Consider the following 22,141-nt stretch of genomic DNA (forward strand, 5'->3'; position numbering starts at 1 on the left):
GTGTATTATATAGTACTACACCAAAAAAAAATAGTATTAAATATAAGTAAGGCTGGGAAGGCATTGCAGTGGAATTTAGTATGTTTAAAAATTCGGGATTTCCTGAATAACCAGCTGATGGCCATTCGGAGTAATCTTGAGTACCAGACTTGGCCCATTGCCCTTACAGACGCAACAGGAATACCATCTGATCTGTAATCATGGAGACATACGTGGACACTTCCTGGGTGGAAGTGTGGCTTCCCAGGGCAGGGTGTGCGCCCTTATAGGGAATAAATACTGTACTTATGTCCCAGAAAGCGCACAGGATATTAACAAGCACATCCTGTCAGCCAAACAGGCTTTTAAACAGTGAAAGGCCCAGGAAAAAAAAACCTACTATTTCTGATTCCATCTGGGGCTGGTTGCTCAACCTGGAAGAACTAGGGGAAGGCATTGTTCACCTCCTGCTCACTGGTGTGGTGTTGTGTATTGTTACTCTTCTCTTGCTTGCTTGCTGTAAAGCACTCCAGCTCCCTAGAGCTTAATCACATGTTAGCCTTTAAATGTGAAAATACTCAGCCAAAAGTTTGTTGAGTATTCTCAAAGGAGGGAGTTGTTGGTGTCACTCTGGCATAACCCTAGGTAACTCGGAAGGGTGGTAGACCACAAGTGTCAATGAAGCCCTCCTTTTGTAGGCCTCAATGAACCATTGTTCCTCCATGTTAAACACTTTGTGTAACCTAATGTACTAATAGCTGTAAAAATGTAGTGTTAGCAGTTAGTTTTTGGTTGTAACAGCCAGTTTTCTGCTGTAATACATTAAAGCTAGGCTAAAGCACGCTCAAGGCCGTTTTAAAATACTGTATACATGTCTCAGCAGCGGAGAGGGGGGAGGAAGGGAAAAAACAAAAAATTGAATAAAAAAAAGATACTGCAGCTGGATGGAAAAGGAGGGGGGAGTAAGAAATCAGCTAGTCAGCACAAAAAAGTTTTGTAATAAACTAAAATATAAAAAAACCTGCTTGTCTTAAAGGTAAAAATTTAAAATTTTCTCCCTTGCACCTTATTTAAGCTCAAATAAACTTGGCTGTTTGCTTCTCCACCCTGGTGTGTTTATTGGCGCTAAGCACTCTGGGCAACAAACCGCTGTTGCTTGCCTCTGGCACTTCTGTGTCGGCAACACTACAGAAAAGAATGGAATTCTTCGCTTCTCAGGTCTCTGAGCAAAGAGGTGAAAACATTATCTAAAAGTTCTCTTGGCAGTGATCTTGGGTGATTTGTCAGCTGTTCCTTTTAATAAGGGAACTTGTTCACACTTACTTTTCCCTGCTGTCTATTTGCTCTCATTTGCATTCTCCCACCTTTGTATGATTTTGTTCTGAACCCTAATTAGAAAAAGTAGATTCTTAACCTGTGAGCCTAGATACTCATAACATTTATAAATTTAACATGGAGATTATCCCTCCCCACCCTCTTCCATTAGTTGTGTTTGTTATACTGTTGGGTGTGGGTCTCCGCTATTTCTAGAGATTTCTCAGGCCATTTTGAATTTGCTATTCAGTTGACTAGGATAGAAGACAACAGAGTAATTTGTAAGAGGGAAAGAAGGGAGGATACTTCTACATAGGCTCTGTCATTTGATAAAATCTAGTGTATTCTGGAAAGTATGTGTCTAATCCAGCAACTCAGTTCACTTCATCCTTCAAGATCTCACTGTTTCTACCACAGTGAGGCATCCATTATTTGGTGTAAAAAATGCTACAAAAAGTGAATATAAATAGCATGTTAAGCTGTGCTTAAAGATACAGTACTGTTGAGTTCTCTGTGTAGTGTAGTTTTTATCCCCATTTGATTTTAGTTTTTACCTAGCTTCACTCTAAAATATTTTCATTTATTCTGTAATTCCACAGAATGTTAGAAATGAAATTAATGTGGTTTCTGCCCTCAGTGGAACAGCAAATGTGGATCAAGAGGTGCTTCTCCTGTCTCAATTATGTAAAGTTCAGATTGACATCCCTGAGGGTAATGAAGATACTTGCCAGAGGTATGCTGTCAATGCAGCTCTTACAGGGGGCCTATGCTAGGGGAAGGAAGAGAAAGAATTAGACTCCAGATCCTTTCCCAGAATTAAATAGTGAAGTGCTCTGAGGGTTCCGAGTAACTGTCAAGACTCTCTAAGGCTCCATTTAAGAGCGAGAACACAAAAGCAAATGGAGGGAGTCAATGTGATGGTCAGATTCTGGATCTGCTCCAAAAGTCAGTTCTGGTCATGCTCTGGTGTACATGGAATTTTTGTGTCTTGAAGATAATGTCCCCAATCCCCCAGGTCTTTTCTGTATTGGTTGCACTTTTGTAATACTCTCTTCCATGGCTTTAAATGCCTTTATGGGCGTATCATTGGGACACTCACAAGTCTTCTGCAGCCCCAGCCACAACCTCTTCAAGTGTGTATTACATACTTTAGCATTTACACCTCTACCCCGATATAACATGGCCCTCAGGAGCCAAAAAATCTCACTGTGTTATAGGGGAGACCACCTTATATCGGGCTAGGGAGAGGAACCGCTCCCCGCCCCAGCTCACCTCCGCATCCTCCCTGAGCACGCCGCTGCTGCTCCGCTTCTCCCTCCCTCCCAGGCTTGCTGTGCCAATCAGCTGTTTGGTGCAGCAAGCATGGGAGGGAGGAGAAGCAGCACTGCGGCGTGCTCGTGGGAGGAGGCAGAGTGGAGGTGAGCTGGGGCAGGAGGGCCCCGGGGAAGGCTGCAGCAAGTAACGGGTGGGTGCAGAGGAACCGCTTGTGATAACATGAATTCGGATATAACAAGGTAAAGCAGCCCCATCCCCCGGAGCGCTGCTTTACCGCCTTATATCCAAATTTGCGTTATATCGGACTGATTATAACAGGGTAAAAGTGTATATAGTTTCAGCCTTCAAGATAGTTAAGACGAGCTCTTAATCTTGCTACTTTATTTCCTGCGGAAAGTGAACCAAAATCTGGATGCAGAGAATCATTTAATCAGGGGAAAACTGACATTGGAATAGTGAAGATATTTCACCATGCTTCTTGTTTTAGTGAAGTTTCTCTAGAATCCCTATTGATACTCTAAAAAAATTCAGAGCAGGAAGACAGATTTACATGAAAGCTACAGAGAAGGTAGTTGAAAAGTCCATTCATAAAACTTTTATTCCACTTACATCAACTTAATACACATGTTCTTAACAGTTATGCTTGGATTGTTCATGAAAATTTCATAAGACATTAAACAAAGCTAGCCATCATCTCAAGTTATTTCCCTGTTAACTATTTTTACAGCACATGCATGTTAGGCAAGTATCAAAAAAATCACAAAAGCAAAAAACCTAAAAAAGTTAAATACATGGGTTTTTGTTTTACTGCTGTGCTCAATATACAGTGTAGTTATGGATATCAAGCATTTCATTTTTACTGCATCTTTACTTGTACATTTGTTCTTAGGTTGCCTAAACCATTTAAATACAAATAAAATGTGTAGCAAAAATAATGAAAGCAACAGCAGGTAACTTTACAAATAATGGAATGTGAACCGTTTCTGCCCTTCTCTAGAGAAAGTTGACTGGGTGATCAAAACTATCTTAAGGAACGCTTTTCAGCTGCAATCAAAGATGTACACTTGATTATATATTCCATAGGATTTCACATGCTTGACATGCAATATCCATGGGACATCTGTTCCCCCACAGCCATGGTATGCTTCAGCTTTGAAGTACTCACACTAACTACATCTGTGGCTGCAACTGATTATCCCTTTTTTCCCATCATGACAGACCAATATGCAAGCAGTTTTCTTTGCTCAACATAGGAAGTTGTTTAACCCTGGCCACCTTGTGGGAAGCCACAGTGTACCAAAAGTACTATGCCAAGCATGTAAAACTTGTATAAAAATTTCACAACCCTATATTGGCCACCTCAGATGAAAACAGATAAATTCCCCAAATGTTAACTGGCTCTATTCCCCTAATATTAAACATAAAACCACATGGGAAATATAGAAATCCAAATAGAAGTAACATAAACCTGTCATAAATCGTAAACAAAAACTATTTGTGGGACAGCATGAATGACAAATGGTCTACTGTGTAAATTTTAGAATGAGGCAGACGAAAGTTGGAAGGCTGGTTAATTCTCCCCTCCTTCTCCTGCTTCAGCTTCATCTCCTTGGGTATCCGATGTCCACAACTGTTTGACAGAAAATGGAGTAAAGTGTTTGCATTTGCAAGCATGCTGAAAACCCACTCTGATTCCGGTTTCTTCTACTCATAATATTTAGTAAGAGGATAAGTAGTATTTCTACTTTTCTTCAAGGGGTAAGCTCTTCCTACCTTGAATGGTATTACTTTTTAAAGGCTTTGTCATTGGGAGTTTGCTGCTCCTCTGGGAGTTTTAACTATCGGCTGGTCAGCAAGCCCTCCCCCGCAACCCACTGAAACATGTAGCATTAAGCCTGTAACAAACATCCTCTCAAATTTAGTCACGCAGAATTATCCCTCCCTTTAAGACCTTTAATTTGAAGTCAGATATCCTTCCTACTACGGAAGGCCAAGAGGAAAATTAGACTTAAGTTATCACCAGGCCCACATTCAAGACTAAATGTGGATGTGCTTCCTTATGAGGTTCAATGCCACAGACAAACATCCCCTCAAATTGGTCCTTTTTAAGGGAGAAGCAATCAGGTCCTGCTCTGAAAGGAAGTGCCAGGTACAGAAAGTTCTCCTCCTAGTTACACGATAAGGAGTAAGCATCACAAATCTTCACAGAAATGTCTCTCAGAGTCCAGAATTCAAGACCGCAGCTAGACACCAATGCTTTCAGACACAGAACCAGAACAGGGATCACCAAAATATTTTGAGTCACAAAGTTTAAATGCATCTATTTTCCTCCAGGGATAAGAGATATTATCTCACCCACTCTCTCTCATTTCCTCTACAGGCAGTCTTTCAAAGTCATTGCTAGTGCAATGTGATTTGGAGCATCTCTCTACTTCAAAAGGTGGCACTCCAATTGGATCCCTTAGCTGCCAAGGCCCTCTCAAGTAGAAAGACCTTAAAGGGTTTAATTCTTCACTGCCTTGAACACATCTTAAATCAACATTCACTCTTGTGCAAAGACAGTATAAAATGCTACAAATTCAGAACAGCAGAAGTTTACACTCTCTTTGCATATGTGTAAGGGGCGCAAGGCAGTGGAGAATCCTATGCAGGATCTGCAGCCTTGTTCCTGGCCTGAATGCTGTGCAGATGCCACACGGTGAATGCTCCTTGCTTAAACTTTAAGCAGCAGGAAAATACCTAAAACTGACCAGAAAATATATGACAGATGTGCTGAGTCATGACATCTACCAGGAAACAATTTCAGAAAACTCGCAAGCCAATCTAGATTCATGCTGTGAATAGCAGTCAGTTTGAGTAACCATGAATTAGAAGTTGCCGTTCTGTGGCTCACCTGCAAATCTTCTGGATAACATTGAATCTAGAGAAGTTTCAAATCAAAAACCAACATGGCCAAAAAAGGAAACAAGCTTATTTATACTGGTCTTAGTACTAAGTTCTAGTATATCTACCTCACAAAATATTTGTTTGCATAAATATCAAATAAGCGGGAGGCAGGGTGGAACATGAGCAAGAAAACTATTTGGTGGATATTAAAAAAAAAATCTTACTGCTGAGGCAACTGACACTAGATATTTAGCCATTTAGAATTACACTAGGGACTCTCTCTTTTTGGGTCCATGCCTTATGCATGTGATCAGGGTGGACTCATTACACAAAGGTGAAGAGTAGCTCTAAAATTTTTTTTCAAAAGGATGTAAAGATTGCACTGTTAGTCAAAGCTAACAATACCATTTTTAGGGGATATAACAAGTTAAAAGTTAACCTACATTGCAGCTTGTTTTTAAAAATGCTAGATTCCTTACATAAGCCAGAAAGTGTAGTTAGTTATTCAATGATGTAGTGGATTTGCCAATTGTGGGAGCACAGAAAACTGAAAGTTGTGTCAATTGACCTTGCGAGGAAAAGTGTGAACAAAATTTAAGTTCAGGAGTATTACAACTTGCTACTAACAAATATGATTTACTTACATGTTAGACATAAAATAGTAGCCACCAGTTAACTGTTCATATGCTTTAGTTAGAGTCAAGCAATGAACAAAATGCTCTATTCATGGTGACATGTAATAAAATTCCTTGCTTAACAAACAAGTTTTAATGGTACTTACTGTCAAGTTGTCTCTCAGTAATTGCATTATTAGCGTGCTGTCTTTGTATGACTCTTCACTTAATGTATCAAGTTCAGCAATGGCTTCATCAAAAGCCTAGAGGGTTTAAAGAAAAAAAAATTATTGCCCATATAGTACAGGTTACATAAAGCATTTAAGCTTTTGATTCTTTTTAAAAAACTTACAGTCTTTGCAAGGGAACAGGCTTTCTCCGGGGAATTCAGAATCTCATAGTAAAACACAGAGAAGTTCAGAGCCAGACCTAATCTGATTGGATGTGTTGGCTGCATCTCCTTTTTACTGATTTCAAAAGCTTCTTGATACGCCTGTTGTGACTGCTCCACTATCCCTTCAAGAAAAACATGTAAATAATTTAGATGCATTTACACAGCTGTGTTCAAGACTTATGTTTTTATTATGTACATAACATGAGTAATATGGTAGGGTTTCGTTTCCTCATTAATAAGGAGATCTGAGCTTCACAAATATTTTCACAGCATAGTACTGTTTTTAAAACAGTTTTGCAGAATTAGCCAGTTATCAAAGCAACATGGCCAAATAAGTTTTGGCCCAAAATACGCATTAAAACTTGATGGAGATAGCTGGTCAATATGTAAAGCTGAATTTGCCACCCAAGCGTTGCAGCATTTTAATAGTTCTTAATAAAGAATGAAGAGGTAAGGTACAAAAAGTTTAGCATAAGTTTAAGAATTCTGGTATCTAGCCTATATGTATAAGGCTACAATTTCATCTGATAGTGTCTCTTTAATGCTGTATTAAATCTACCTTTTATTACAGACAGGGCTGGCAGCACTGCAGATTAATGTTGCTCCCACATTTACCATAAGCCCCTGTTTGCAACTGCTTATAAAACTTTGTAAAACTATTTCTCCTACACAAATAACTAATATGCTACTATTATGTAACGTGGGTACTAATATGTAACTCGGGGAATCTTCTTTTTGTTGAGGGAAGCCAGTCAGTCTCTGGGTACTGTTTTGGTGCCTTTGCACTGGACCCATACACTATTCAGTTAGGGTTGAATGCAAAGTCGGTTCTGAATAGTTTGCAAACAAAGCAGAAGAAGAGACTTACCATGAACTGTGAGGGTACAAATTTAGAATTAGAAGGACAACCTTTTTTTGGCTAGACTTGCTACAATTCTACAGTATTTTAAAAAAATAGCTGACAAACTAGGTGTTTGGACCCTCAAGGACTAAGAGACTAAGCTATAAGGGTACTGCTTACGCTTGCTAATATGTCTACTAGGTTGTTACATGTTTTTATCTATGTAGATACAGCAGATAGGTAAAATTAGTTTCTAAAACAATAAGCAATCCAATTTATGGGATCACAATACAATTCCCAGATCTAGACACTTCACTCTGATGCTGCTACTTGGTTCCCAGTGGTTGAAAGAATTATTTGGAATTCTGAGACTACTAATGGTGTTTGATGGCAATTGATCATGACCATTAAGTTCCCCAGGCTTAATTCTCACAAGTCAACATAATATATGGAGAGCCTGTCACAGATGAAATGAATGTACCTAGGCTTTAAATTTAATTCACAGATGCAAAATTGTCAAAACAAGTTTTAACACTGAAGATAAAACTAGTAGGTTCATGAATTGAAGGACAGAGAGAGAAGAATCTGAACATTTTTGTACAACTGGTAGAAATGGCCAGCTATATGTACAATTCTACAACCTCCAAGGGTGGGACAATCTGATCTGAGCACCCTATCCAAGGAGTCTATGCTGAAATAATCAAAGCAACTCAGGTCTTGTTCGGTCAAGCCTTTAGACCTTTTAGGCAATAGCTCTGGTACCCTTCACAGGTATTTAGTTAACACATTCCAGTGTTTATACTGAAGTTCAGGTGAACGTAGCCAACTACCTGCAGTTTGAGGGGACAAACCAGTTTCATCTGAAGACTCAAGGTTGCTGAGACATTAAAGGTCGCCAAATAAATTGGAGGTTAGGTCTGTCTTAGCTCAAGACAACAATTCTCATTCCAGTACATCATGAGTCTGGATCATTAGCCCCTTCCATTCCAAGGTAGGTTCCAGCCTCCTTGAGGGTCAATACCTAGTTTGTCTGCTATTCTTAAAAAAATACTGTAGAAGTGTAGTAAGTCTAGCAATAAAACTAAATATTAAGCCTTGCGGAGAAAGGGTAGGGTACTGACTCTCCACCCAAAGGCAGAAATATGAACAGAGATGGCTGGGGCAAAGGGAACTCATATCTCAATTCTGAAACTAGGGATATACACATATAGAAGCATAATGGTTGACTGCTTCAGGAGTGTTTCATAACCAACCACATGTGTGCTACAGTGGGAATCTGCAAAGCACACTTTAAGGGAGAATCCCTGGTGACACTTGTTTGAGACCTATTGACCTACCACATTTAGGCAATAAACTGGGAATTTCTATAACCACAGAGCTAAACCACCTTTTAATGCTATTTAACATTAATCATCTCCCAGAATCAGAGAAGGGCACTATCCCATTTAAAGCAAGCCCATTTTTTGACAAATTTAACAAGAAGCTGACATACTGTACCTTTCTTGTCATCCCCAGCAGCAACCTCAGCCAAGTAACGGTAGTAGTCTCCTTTCATTTTCAAATAGAAAACTTTACTTTCTGCTTGAGAAGCGTTAGGAATCAAGAACTTTTCCAACAGAGACTAAAATCAAAACAAAGAGTACTCAGTTTTATACAACCATACCTTTCAATAGTATTGTAGAGCCATCAAATTAGTTATATTGCAGGTTTTTCAAAAAGTCAAGAAAACTTGGTTCTGATAAGCTTTAGTCAGCCTAGCTTTTATCCACTTCTTTGCTGAATATGCCATGTTGCCATCTGCAGAAGGAATTGTTTTAGGTACAGAATGTTCAACAGTACAACACACCTAAATAACTGAAATGTAGGGTAACTGTAATGCTTATTCTTCCAGAAAGTGGAGTGTCATAGGCAAACTGGGAAATTTTTCTTCAGCTAAGGCAGTATTAGCGCTTACATAGCAACAATGTGGCATCTACCTCCCAGGCTACACAACAATTTTACATGTGTTTGAAGTCACTTATTAGAGTACCTAAAACTTATCTGTGTAACATGCCATACTTAATTCCTGACTGTCGTTCCAGCATATTCTTCCTTAACTCTGATTTAAAATGGGTTATCTGGGAAGGAATGAGTAACAGTGACTTGAAGAGGTGCAATATATTTATACTTCACATAAGACAGTGGATTACAAAAAAATTCTAGTTAATCCTTGGTTTTATAACCTCTCTACTTCAATCTGAATATAATTCCATTTAGCTAGCTGTAAATTATTCTCATAATGGAATCTTAGACTGAGGACAGTATGTCTGCATACACAGCCTAAAATTTTAACAGAAAGATGGAAACAATGTTACAAACATTGGTTCTCAATTGTTGTTCCAGACATCACTAAAACCCCCAAGTTCAGAGTAAATTAGATTTTGATCAGTAGCGGAACAGAAGCACTATTTAAGTACTTGGCTCAATGCAACTATTCAGCTTGACACTTTTGTACCTAGTAGTATTAGCTGTATGTTACACTGGGACATTATCATCCTAGCAATATCTTATAATAGAAGAGGTATCTGAGCCTCTAGCTATTATCTTTGGGAAATCATGGGAGACGGGGGAGATTCCAGAAGACTGGAAGGGGGCAAATATAGTGCCCATCTATAAAAAGGGAAATAAAAACAACCCAGGAAACTACAGACCAGTTAGTTTAACTTCTGTGCCAGGGAAGATAATGGAGCAGGTAATCAAAGAAATCATCTGCAAACACTTGGAAGGTGGTAAGGTGATCGGGAATAGCCAGCATGGATTTGTAAAGAACAAATCATGTCAAACTAATCTGATAACATTCTTTGATAGGATAACGAGCCTTGTGGATAAGGGAGAAGCGGTGGATGTGATATATCTAGACTTCAGTAAGGCATTTGATACAGTCTCGCATGATATTCTTATAGATAAGCTAGGAAAGTACAATTTAGATGGGGCTACTATAAGGTGGGTGCATAACTGGCTGGATAACCGTACTCAGAGAGTAGTTGTTAATGGCTCCCAATCCTGCTGGAAAGGTATAACAAGTGGGGTTCCGCAGGGTTCTGTTTTGGGACCGGTTCTGTTCAATATCTTCATCAACGATTTAGATGTTGGCATAGAAAGTACGCTTATTAAGTTTGCAGATGATACCAAACTGGGAGGGATTGCAACTGCTTTGGAGGACAGGGTCAAAATTCAAAATGATCTGGACAAGTTGGAGAAAGGTCTGAGGTAAACAGGATGAAGTTCAATAAAGATAAATGCAAAGTGCTCCACTTAGGAAGGAACAATCAGTTTCACACATACAGAATGGGAGGAGACTGTCTAGGAAGGAGTATGGCAGAAAGAGATCTAGGGGTCATAGTGGACCACAAGCTTAATATGAGTCAACAGTGTGATACTGTTGCAAAAAAAGCAAACGTGATTCTGGGATGCATTAACAGGTGTGTTGTAAACAAGACACGAGAAGTCATTCTTCCGCTTTACTCTGCGCTGGTTAGGCCCCAACTGGAGTATTGTGTCCAGTTCTGGGCACCGCATTTCAAGAAAGATGTGGAGAAATTGGAGAGGGTCCAGAGAAGAGCAACAAGAATGATTAAAGGTCTTGAGAACATGACCTATGAAGGAAGGCTGAAGGAATTGGGTTTGTTTAGTTTGGAAAAGAGAAGACTGAGAGGGGACATGATAGCAGTTTTCAGGTATCTAAAAGGGTGTCATCAGGAGGAGGGAGAAAACTTGTTCACCTTAGCCTCCAATGATAGAACAAGAAGCAATGGGCTTAAACTGCAGCAAGGGAGATTTAGGTTGGACATTAGGAAAAAGTTCCTAACTGTCAGGGTAGTTAAACACTGGAATAGATTGCCTAGGGAAGTTGTGGAATCTCCATCTCTGGAGATATTTAAGAGTAGGTTAGATAAATGTCTATCAGGGATGGTCTAGACAGTATTTGGTCCTGCCATGAGGGCAGGGGACTGGACTCGATGACCTCTCGAGGTCCCTTCCAGTCCTAGAGTCTATGAGTCTATGAGTCTTACATCATTTAATGGGGCATGTTTATAATTATGTTAATAAAACACCCTAGCATGTTTTTGGCTGAAGTGTAGCCACTTAGCCAGTTTTATTATGGTGGAAAAGCAAAGACAAATTAGTCATCTCTAGTACTTGTCTTCCTTGACTTTCCAGGACATTTCAGATTTAGCATGGTAGTCAAGTTTTCTCCCCCAAATTGGGTGCTTAAAGTTAGGCACCTACATAAACGACTCAGTTTTCTTTGAAAAGTGGAGCCCACTTCTTTAGGTGTATAACACTCAAGTTGAAAAAGTTGGGCAAAGGATGTGTCTAAAGTTGAGTGAGATTTTAGAGGCAGTTACACATGTTATAATTTAAGGATATCTGTGGTACATAATGTTAAAGTTTGGCAAGAGACTATTCATTAACGGTAACTCTTCTGCTACCTAACTTCTACAAAAAACTAACATTTCAACTTTATCTAACACTGTTCTCAGATTATCCTTTCAAACTCATGATAGAATTGGATGTGTGTGTGTTCAAGACTCCAGAACTATGAACAGTTTTGCAGCACTTACTACTACATGGCTGAGTTAGGAGATTAGTTGGAGCAGAAGCAACATGCATGTTTCCCTCTTGGGAGGGGCATTATCCCCATATTCAGAACACACTTGTAACAAATTCTTATACTGGCTCCTTTGGTACCAGATTTAGCAAACAGCAAGTGAAGTAGCAGGAAAAAACGTGTGTCATTGAGTAAAGTGATAAGGGAGGAATGAACCAATAAAAGGATGTAGCAATACTCTTAAAAAGTGTCGCTGTTAATTTTCACGAGTCATGACATTTAATACGACTTGAAGACCAACTCCACCCAAATTCAAGATGAAAAACTACTTTAAGCCAAATGTCTCTCCATCCCCCAGTAGATGGGGATAGCGAGGATGTTGGGTGGGTGGGTGGGTGGAAGAAAGACTCAGACCAGAAAAAATGTCAATTGCTTATACTCTAACAAGGTTAAAGAAAGCCCAGTAGTATAGTTTTAGTACTGCATACTGCTAGCATCTTTCATAATATTAGTGATTCGCACAGCATCTTAACTCCTGTGAAGTAGGTATCAACTCCTACAGATGCGTAACAAAACACGAGATAATTGATCAGTGGGTTCTTGCCTCTGGCATGAATGGTTGCAGCAGGGCCAATCCCTGGACAGAGATCTGACCCAAAAGCAAGTTAATGCCACAGCAAGGGAAAACACCCTAATATTTGTTCTAACCAGGCACCCTTCAAAATTTTAGTCTTATGACCTATTTTTCACAAGCGCCAAGAATTTGCAGCTTTCATTAAATTCAGTGGCAATTCCAGGTATTCCAAGTACTAAAAAAAAAATAGCCAGTCCACTCATTCTTAATTATAGCCCTGAAAACAATGTCTACTAGATTAGTTAGTATGCACATAACCCTTTGAAACGAGTCCTCACCCTCAGATAAGCCATATCTACACATTCTCAGTTACAAGTGTCAGGAAATAGGAATTAGCCCCCAGAAGTTTTCTGCAACATGGTTCTAGCTATGCAGAAGAATAACTAGCTTCTCTTATGAAGTCTGGCAGTTGGCAACCAGTAGCATTCATATCCCTTTATTAACAAATCCCCACTGCCACAGCTCCAGGTGAAATTCTAAATCTATAAAAATACCCATTGCTTAATACAGGCCTGCACATCTCTTAAAGTGGCGAGGGCCACATTACACCAAAGAAAACAGTTGAGAGCCGAAACTCCCCAGCCCGGCGGAAACAACCGCCCCAGCACCTCCCGGCCCCGTGGAAACACCCTACCCCAGCACTGCCCAGCCCTGCAGAAACAAACCCTCCTTCCCCAGCACCGCCCCACCAAAACAGCTGTGGGCCAAAAAGAAAGGTTGGGGGTGGAGAGGTGATACTTGATTTTAAATCAACCAGGGGCTCCCATCTGAAGAGGTGGCTGGGAGCCCTCAGGGGCAAATTAAAGGGCCCGGGGCTCTGGCGGCTGGGGGAAACCCTGGAGCTTTGCAAGGTTGGGGCAGGGATTTAACCCGAGCTCTTTAAATCCCAGCCCCAGCCCATCCGCTGGAGCCGCGGCCCGGATTCAAAGGGCTCTGGGCTGCCCGCAGCTGCGGGGAGCCCTGAGCCCTTTAAATCCCAGCTGTGGCCGGGATTCAAAGGGCTCTGGGCTGCCCACAGAGCGCCGTGTGCGCGGGATTTAGAATTCCCCCCGCGGGCTGCACAGTGAACCTCCTCAGGCCGCATGTTGTGCAGGCCTGGCTTAAAAGTTTTGTTTGCCAGCTGCCAAGTGAAGGGACATATTTGCACTGGTGGTAGAAAGTATTACTAATTAAGAAAGCCTCTTCTACAGCTGAGATGTTAGCAGCGCAGCCAGCTGCTCGGAAAATGAAAATCCTATATCATGAAAAAATTACCCAAGTAAGAGAGGATATTGTTCAAACTATTTTTTAAAAAGAATCTTATGCTAATGAGAGAAGTTATTTAGCTACCAGTGCTCTGGAACAGCACAAGGTTAAAAAGTCTGTCCATGTCTCTAATGGTGAGGTTGAGTGCCTTTCTTAACATCAAGTAGGATGGGCAAAGTACTGCCCGATATACTTCAAGGAAGGCTTCGCTCATGACAAGTACATGAAAGATCACTTAACATACTGATCATTTTCTACCAGGATTACTGAAAATGCCAATGACAAAATTTGCAATTCAAGCATTTGACAGAAGAGCCAGCTCACTGACAACATATACAACAGTCTACTTGATGAAGAAAGGCTGTTACAGCAGTTTAATAAATATTTAAGTAGCAAAACCAATGCCTTTTGCCTAGGTTTTTCTCTGTTTAGTGCCTCAACGTTAACTGCTCGACATTGTAAGCTACCGTCCCTTTAGAATCTCATCTTGTGGCCACAAAATACTTCTGTAATTAAAAGTGCTATTCTTAGGACACAGCAAAGAGTTTGTCCAGCAGCCAGGACTTTTATGAAAGGCAGGCAGAGAACAGAAGACACTGCACCATTCTTTCGTTTAGCACTGCAAGACCCATGAAAGTTTACCATCCCAGGCTCAAGATCTACTCATATACTCTTACTATGATACAAAATATTGTTTGTCCATACTGAGTATCTTTAGATAAATGGAATTCCTTTTCCAATGCTGAGCTAGGTAGAAGTACAAGATTACACCTCACCAGCCCACTGAACACAGTTTATCTAAAAGGGATACAATACTCTGGTATGACAATTCTTTAGCTCTGGTTCAGGACAGTGGCCATTATAAAATGCCTCAGAAGGTGTAATAATTCCCTCAAACACACCCTGAACATGGGAGTTATGCATTGCTCCCCAACCCCTGGCAGTTAATGGGCAAGCACATACTGAAGCAAGGTCATTTATCTCTTATAAGTTATCCTAGCTAAATAATTTAACCATGGAGCTTATTCTGGGTAAGCAGTTAAACCTTTGGCTTCAATATCTTGGGGCAGTGGAACTCACTGAGTTCCACATTTAAGCACAGATAGTACTTCCTTCCATCTGTTTTAAATGTGTTACACTTCAATTTCATTGATGTCCCCTTGTTCTATTATTATGAGAAGAGAATCAGGTGTTCCACCACTGTTGATTCTGTAGACCTCTAACATAGTCCTTATCACCTAATCTTTCCAATTTCTCATATGACTGGGGTTTGTTCCTGCCTGATGGTTTTGAGATGGTTCCTGGATAAGAAAGTATTATCTTCTCATTTAGTAACGTCCTTCAGGAGGGCTGCACCAAAGAGTGGAGACTGCAGATGTGGGGAGTAAGATATCCTCCAGTACCACATAGATCTCTCTGCACTCCGGTGTGTGGGGGTCTTGGTGGTCAGCACTGACAGTACAGGAGCATCTTTAGACGTGGTGTCTTCTTTGGGCAGATGAGTTGGTACTGGAGATTCTGGAGCCACACTCATTGACAGGACCAGTGGATCACGGTCCTTACGTTTTGGTACCTGCTTCTTCCAGTCTCAGGGCTTTTTTTTTTTTTTTTTTGCAGAATCAGTTCCTTGGGGTCTGCGAGTAAGGGGTCATCTGACCTTAGTGGGCTCAGGGAAGGAGCACTTCTCTTATGGGTGGTTTTCAACCGAGTTTGTCCTTGTGCCCATGAAAGTGTCCCTTGCTCTATTGGAATTCCTGGAGAAAGAAGTCTTTATGCTTAGAAACTGAGGGCTCCACTCTTAAGCATGTGCTCAGAGGGGCACTGCTCAGTTGGTGAGGCTGATGTATTTTGGGGGGGAGGGGGAAATGTGTGTATACACGTACTGCCTGGCCCAAATCAGAGACATGTCTCATGGCCTTCTCTACTAAGTGTTTTCTAAGGCTTAGCCAATGGACTTTGAGAGTTCTCAGTGGAAACAAGCAACAAATGCTGCACTTTGTCGAAATATGCATCAGGCAGCAGAGTCAACATTGGTGTTCATCCCTGATGGAGAAGTACATAGGGCAGGAGACACAGTTTTTGAAGCCCAGAACTCTGGACATTGCCTCCCCACTGTCAGGGACTATACCCAGTCTGGGGAAACTACACAAGCTATACTAAAAACTACTATACTACGGTAAAAGAATAACTATTTAAAATCTTATTTACAGGATTTTCTGAAGGGCTGAAGCAGGAGGACGCTGGCTTCCCAGTCAGGCCATGGGATGGTAAGAAGGAACTGAGCAGGCATCGACCTGCACTGCCTCTTATGCCCGTACTTAGAAGTGCAAGGAGATCTACTATGCATATGGGGCCAATGGACACTGCTTGCCAAAATCTTCAGACTTGGGCACATGGTATGTGTGAGTACCTCACATGTGGAATACACATAAGGACCAGCACTTAAAGAGGTAACTTGGCACATTTCTATCCCAACCCCAGGGAGTTTCATTATCTCCCCCTTCCCCCCCAACACACACAAATTTAAGACAGATTAAAAAATGATACAGTATGGACAACTTCAGCACAAGCTTCACTAATCTGCCAGTGAATCTCAGTCCTGATCTACTTCTAGGCTTACGATTCAACAGCCAGGAACACTTGTTATAGTCAGGAGTAATGTCCAGTAATCTGCAGTGGCATGCTGTCACTGCATCTTTTTTGCCTATTAGCTTAGGCTAGATTGGAACTAGTGATCTTAAAGATATTTATTGTTCCACTCTGAGAAGTGACCAAAGCAAGAGATTTATTTTTCCACTATTCCAGCCGCTGAGAAACCACCAGCTAGTTAGAAGATCAAGGCAAATATGCACATTCAATTTGCACTACTAAAACATCTACATATTGTAAGTTTACATGGTGGTCTACAAACGTAGCAGATATGTTCTTTCCCGAGGGACTACAGTCATTTAACGCATTTGCTTCTGTGGTCCAGCAACATGAAGTTTATTCCATAGATGCTTACTGTTCTTCTTAAATAACTAAATAAAAAACTTACATTTTGCAACATAAATGCTTTTCCTTCATGAAGGCAGTGTACATACTGGAGTTATGAAGTTGTGGTCTAGACTTCAACTGAAGACTGGAATGCAATCCATGGAGATTAAAATAGTTCTTTGCTGGCATCTGGTGCCTGAACTACCTTTCTAGAAAAGTGTGTTCATTCACATCTTTTGGTGAAACTAATCTGGTAGGAACAGGTTACTTAATTCAACAGAAGATGTTAAACCAATGTCCTACTTAGGCCAGCTGCTTCTAGTTCCAAGTGTGTACACTGATGAAATTGTTGATGAAGCTTTCAGTAAAAGTGAATGTTGCCACCTGGGGATTCTGAATAATTAATATCGTACCTGAGAAAGGTTACTGCAACACAGAGTTCTATTTAAAAGTATTTCCCTTCTGACAAACAAGGGCAAGTCATTAGGAGTGGGTTCACTTGTCCCAAAGATATCAGCTGCTCATTAACAGCAATATAACTAATTTAAGAGAAAGAATACATAAGAACTCAGGAAGAATAAAAATCAATGATTTAAAAAAATGGATTTTTTTTTTAAATTTAAATAGGTTTTTTCCTCACAGCATTTTATCAAAAAAATCCGATCTAAAAGATAGTTTTAATTAAGATACATTATAGCTCAAAGATATCTCATCATGGAATAGGGATTATAAATTCTAATTCTATAGCATGAGACAATATATTCATGTAATGTTTAAGAAAAGTTTTGTGAATGAGTTCCATAGTTCATAGACTGGGGACCCAATCTCTGGTGTTCCAGGGGCTTCTCAGAAAGATTAACCTAAATAATTTATGATCTACTGTGACAAAGTTCCTCCTCTACCTTGGTGGGTCCTGCGCTTATTGGCAGATTTGCTCACCTCAGTGATCCTTCCCACAGTCTGGATCAACTTCTGCTGTGTCTGATCAGGAGTTGGGACATTTGGGGGGAACCAGGGCCTGCCCTCTACTCCGGGTTCCAGCCCAGGGCCCTGTGGATTGCAGCTGTCTATAGTTCCTCTTGTAACAGCTGCATGACAGCTACAACTCCCCAGGCTACTTCCCCATGGCCTCCTCCAAACACATTCTTTGTCCTCACCACAAGACCTTCCTCCTGGTGTCTGATAATGCTTGTACTCCTTAGTTCTCCAGCAGCACACCCTCTCACTCTCAGCTCCTTGTGCCTCTTGCTCCCAGCTCCTCACACGCACTTCCTCTCCTCTGACTCCTCCTCACCTGACTGGAGTGAGCTCCTTTTAAAACCCAGGTGCCCTGATTAGCCTGCCTTGATTGGCTGCAGGTGATCTCATCAGCCTGTCTGCCTTAATTGGTTCTAGCAGGTTCCTGATTACTCTAGTGCAGCCCCTGCTCTGGTCACTCAGGGAACAGAAAACTACTCATCCAGTGACCAGTATATTTGCCCTCTACCAGACTCCTGTATTTCACTGATCTGGGTCTGTCATACTACCCAATGGGACTCAGTGCTCAGTCTAGAAGATACCATCAGAGATGCTTAGTTTTGCAGTTCTCAAACTGTGGATTTGTGTCTCCAGAGATAACGTGCTTGTTAACTGAAAAAATGTTCTAAAATAAATTAATAGTATACAGAGGTGAGAAATAACAGACCTCAACCCTTCTGTCCCCCTGCAAATTTGTGTTCTCAGAGTCAATCCCTTATTTCTGTCTAAAAGTGCAACATTTCAAAAAGTTCAATGAATAGAAGATTGTTGGGGGTGGAATAGATCTGGACAAGGAGAGGAAGTCTGGAGATAAATATGGGAAGGGAGGGACAGGCAGTGGAAACAAAGTGAAACTGTTTGAGCAGCATATTCCAGAAGTCTTGAGGTCTTTCTGAGTGTAGCCTTCATTTATTTGAGATCTACCATACCATTCTCTCACTAGAAGGGAAAACCTATAGTGGCAGCAGGCCATAAGAGAGACCCAGTTTAGGAATATTTGAATGAAGTTCCACTATCTGTGGATAATACAGACGTGTGCAAAATGCAAACAGTGCAACAAAGAAATGCAAGGTCCAGTTGCCCGAATGAAACGGTATCATGAAAAATGTTCCTTCTCAGGAGGAAGCTGCGTTGATAATGATGAAAGTAACATGTCTGAACATGCACCATCTTCAAGTTGGTAAAAACTTTTTTATTTCATTCTTGTGTCTTAAGGACTGCCTGTCTTCCTTCTAGACTATTCTTGAATTCTCATGTTTGAGCAAAAAAAATATAGTTGTTACTCTATGGTACTATCATTTTAGATGCAGTTGTGACAAAAATAAATAGCTGAAAAAGGACCAATCTTCCTTTTACAATTTCACCTTTAAAGTAATACTGAGTGTCAGTGAATGCAATGAGTAATACTAAATGAGCAGTATGGTAATAATAATTAAATAGCTGCATTGACTTATTTTGTTTAGGAGAATCCATCCTCAACATACAGGATTCTGAAGACTATCCACCTCCCACATCATCATTTTCTATAGTTTCAGAGTTATCTGCCAATGATAGTTTCTCAGTCACATCATGTATGTCAGATAGCCACAATATATCACCTGTAGCAAAAAGAAAAAAAAAATCTCCATCATCTAGAAACAACCATAGATAAGAACCAGCAGATTACAAAAAGAGGTAATTGATGAAAAAAATGCCTGGTTTGTTTATGCAACAAACTCGCCTTTTCGTATGATTGAAAACCCACACTTCATCAACATGGTTCAGTCATTAAGACCAGGATACAGTCCACCCAACAGAGCAGATATTGCAGGCAAACTGCTTGATAAAGCGTATGAAAGAGAAATTGAGCAGTGTGCAAAAGATCTGGAAGGCGAAACTGTTAACCTGAGTCTTGATGGGTGGAGCAATGTCCACAATGATCCTGTTGTACATGCTTGTGTGAAAACGGAAGAAGGGAACAATTGATACATCAGGAAATACACACACAGCAGAATATTTACAAGTAACAGCAGTAAAAGCTATAACAAAACTGTGGAAAAAAAAATGCAAATGTCTAGTACACAGCTTGGTCACAGACAATGCTGCAAATGTATCCAAGATGAGAAGAAATTTAGAAGAGAGTGAAGTGAGTCCCAAGCTAACAACATACAGTTGCAGTGCTCATTGATGCATCTCCTAGCCAAAGGCTTCAGTGTTCCACAAATAAAGGCTCATGTTGAAATTGCAAAATACTTCTGTGACAACCATTTTGCAGCAGCTGCTCTGAAAAAAGTGGGAGGAACCAAGCTAACTCTCCCACAAGACACGTGATGAAACTCAGTAGTGGACTGTTTTGAGCACTATATCAAGCACTGGCCAAGTCTGTGAACAAAATCATGAAAAAAATAGATGGCACCGTCACAGCCAAAGTTCTCCAAACTGGGCCTAAGAGAAATGTTGAACACATGCTGAGTACCCTGAAGCCTATTTCTGTAGCCTTGAACAAAATGCAGGGAAATAGCCGTTTTATTGCTGATGCTGTTGAAATTTGGAAGGAACTGAGTGAGAGAAATATGCAATGACAGAGTTAAATTACAGGCATTAATAAACAAATGGAACAAGCACTATCTCCAGCTCATTTTCTTGCAAATATTCTCAATACTCGGTCAAACCTTAACTGCTGAAGAAGAGGAGTTGACTATGACATGGACATCCAGCAATCATCCCTCCATAATGCCAGCTATAATAAACTTCAGAGCTAAGAGTGAACTACTCAAGAAATATGGTTGCTGCTGATGTTTTAAAGAAAGCTTAAGCACTTGGATTCAGAGACTGTTGAAGTGATCATCTCACTTTTAACAAAGTATCAGAGGGGTAGCCCTGTTAGTCTGGATCTGTAAAAGCAGAAAAGAGTCCAGTGGCACCTTATAGACTAACAGACGTATTAGAGCATGAGCTTTCATGGGTGAATACCCACTTCGTCATGAATCCGAAGAAGTGGGTATTCACCCACGAAAGCTCATGCTTCAATATGTCTGTTGGTCTACAAGGTGCCACAGGACTCTGTCACTTTTAACAGTAGCTTCTTCCGCCAGTATAAGAAAGAATATTTTCTTCCTTTGGACTAATTCATTCAAAAATTGAGAAATTGCTTGGGACCTGAAAAAGCAGGAAAGCTTTTCCCTCCCACCCCCCCCCAGATTATGAACAAACAGGAAAATGAAGGTGAAGACGACTGAGTTACCTGCAGAAGCCAGTATTAAGTTTCTCATGTTGACCTGGCTGACACAGTAGATTTTTTTTTTAAAATATTTTGTTAACTATTTTAATTAAAAACAATTTTAACAAAAACAAACCTGATTTAAAAAAAAAACTTGAATGTTTAACTAAATTCAAATGCTTGTTTTGTTAAAATAGTACGTTTGCTATTGAAGAAAAAAATCCAGAATATAACACGTTGTTTTAGTTAAATAAAACAACGTAAATGTCTGTCTGGTGAGGTTCTCCTCCTAATACAGCATGGCAAGAAAATCCTCCAAATATTAATGATTAACCTGTTGAACTGGAGATTGTTTACTTCCCAATGACTTCATAAATATCTGCTTCAATTCTCTTTGGTAAATTAAATAACCAAACAATCATTCATTTTCTGATATAGCTATAAAACTAATTTGAAAAGTTTTCAAAATAAATCACTTAAATGCATAGGGTGTGCCTTCTAAAAATGACACCTACATCTATCTCCAAGTTGTGAAGAATATGTATTAAGGTTATAACAACCAACAAGAATGCACTTTTATGCAGAAATCCATGATTAAATCGAGTCTTCCTGACTAGTGATTTAAATTAAATCCACCCTGAAAGAACTTATCCTTACTTATGAAAGGTTTCCTAGAAGTACTAAAATAAAACTCAGACCTTATGTTGGAAAGACATCAAACTTTAGGACCAAAAATTTGAAGGCCTGCATCTGTAAATGTGTTGGACTGAAAATAAAAAAAAGCTAGTTTAAGAACTCACATCAGTGTCATGTTAGTTTACAGCAAGATCAATGCAATTTTTTAACATTAATACCAAACTTACTTATTTTACAATGTTATATTCAAAATTCATGTTGCTAGAGAATGAAAGGGATTAAAAGTATCGGAGGATAATTTACTGCATTTTACTGATTAAGTCTTACCAGACTTGTCTTTTATGCAACCTATTTCTGAAATGGACCTCCACATCCCAGGGCACTGTGATCTCATCTTCAATTAAAGCCCTCCTGAAAACCCATTTCAATAAGGCCTACAGACATTACCACACTTTTCCTTTATATAAACAAGTGCTCTATTATCACCTTCTGAGTCTTATTTGATTCTGTATTATAAACTCCTGCAGGCAGGCAATCAGA

General features: G+C 40.1%; 1 protein-coding gene across 4 annotated transcripts in view; it reads right to left on the reverse strand.

The window, feature by feature from the left end:
* Positions 1–3,148: 3,148 nt before the first annotated feature.
* Positions 3,149–22,141, reverse strand: part of YWHAZ (tyrosine 3-monooxygenase/tryptophan 5-monooxygenase activation protein zeta) — a 32,533-nt gene continuing 13,540 nt past the window's right edge. For all 4 annotated transcript variants that reach the window (XM_050941254.1, XM_050941256.1, XM_050941257.1 and 1 more), the window contains exons 3-6: positions 8,801–8,924; positions 6,421–6,584; positions 6,236–6,331; positions 3,149–4,198 (exon numbers count right to left, since the gene is read on the reverse strand). In XM_050941254.1, coding sequence (XP_050797211.1) covers positions 4,139–4,198; positions 6,236–6,331; positions 6,421–6,584; positions 8,801–8,924 — 444 coding nt within the window. In that variant the 3' untranslated portion in view covers positions 3,149–4,138. The remainder of the gene's footprint in view (positions 4,199–6,235; positions 6,332–6,420; positions 6,585–8,800; positions 8,925–22,141) is intronic.

This window comes from Gopherus flavomarginatus, chromosome 2 (genome assembly GCF_025201925.1).
Source record: "Gopherus flavomarginatus isolate rGopFla2 chromosome 2, rGopFla2.mat.asm, whole genome shotgun sequence".
In the NCBI taxonomy this organism is placed as follows: domain Eukaryota; kingdom Metazoa; phylum Chordata; order Testudines; family Testudinidae; genus Gopherus; species Gopherus flavomarginatus.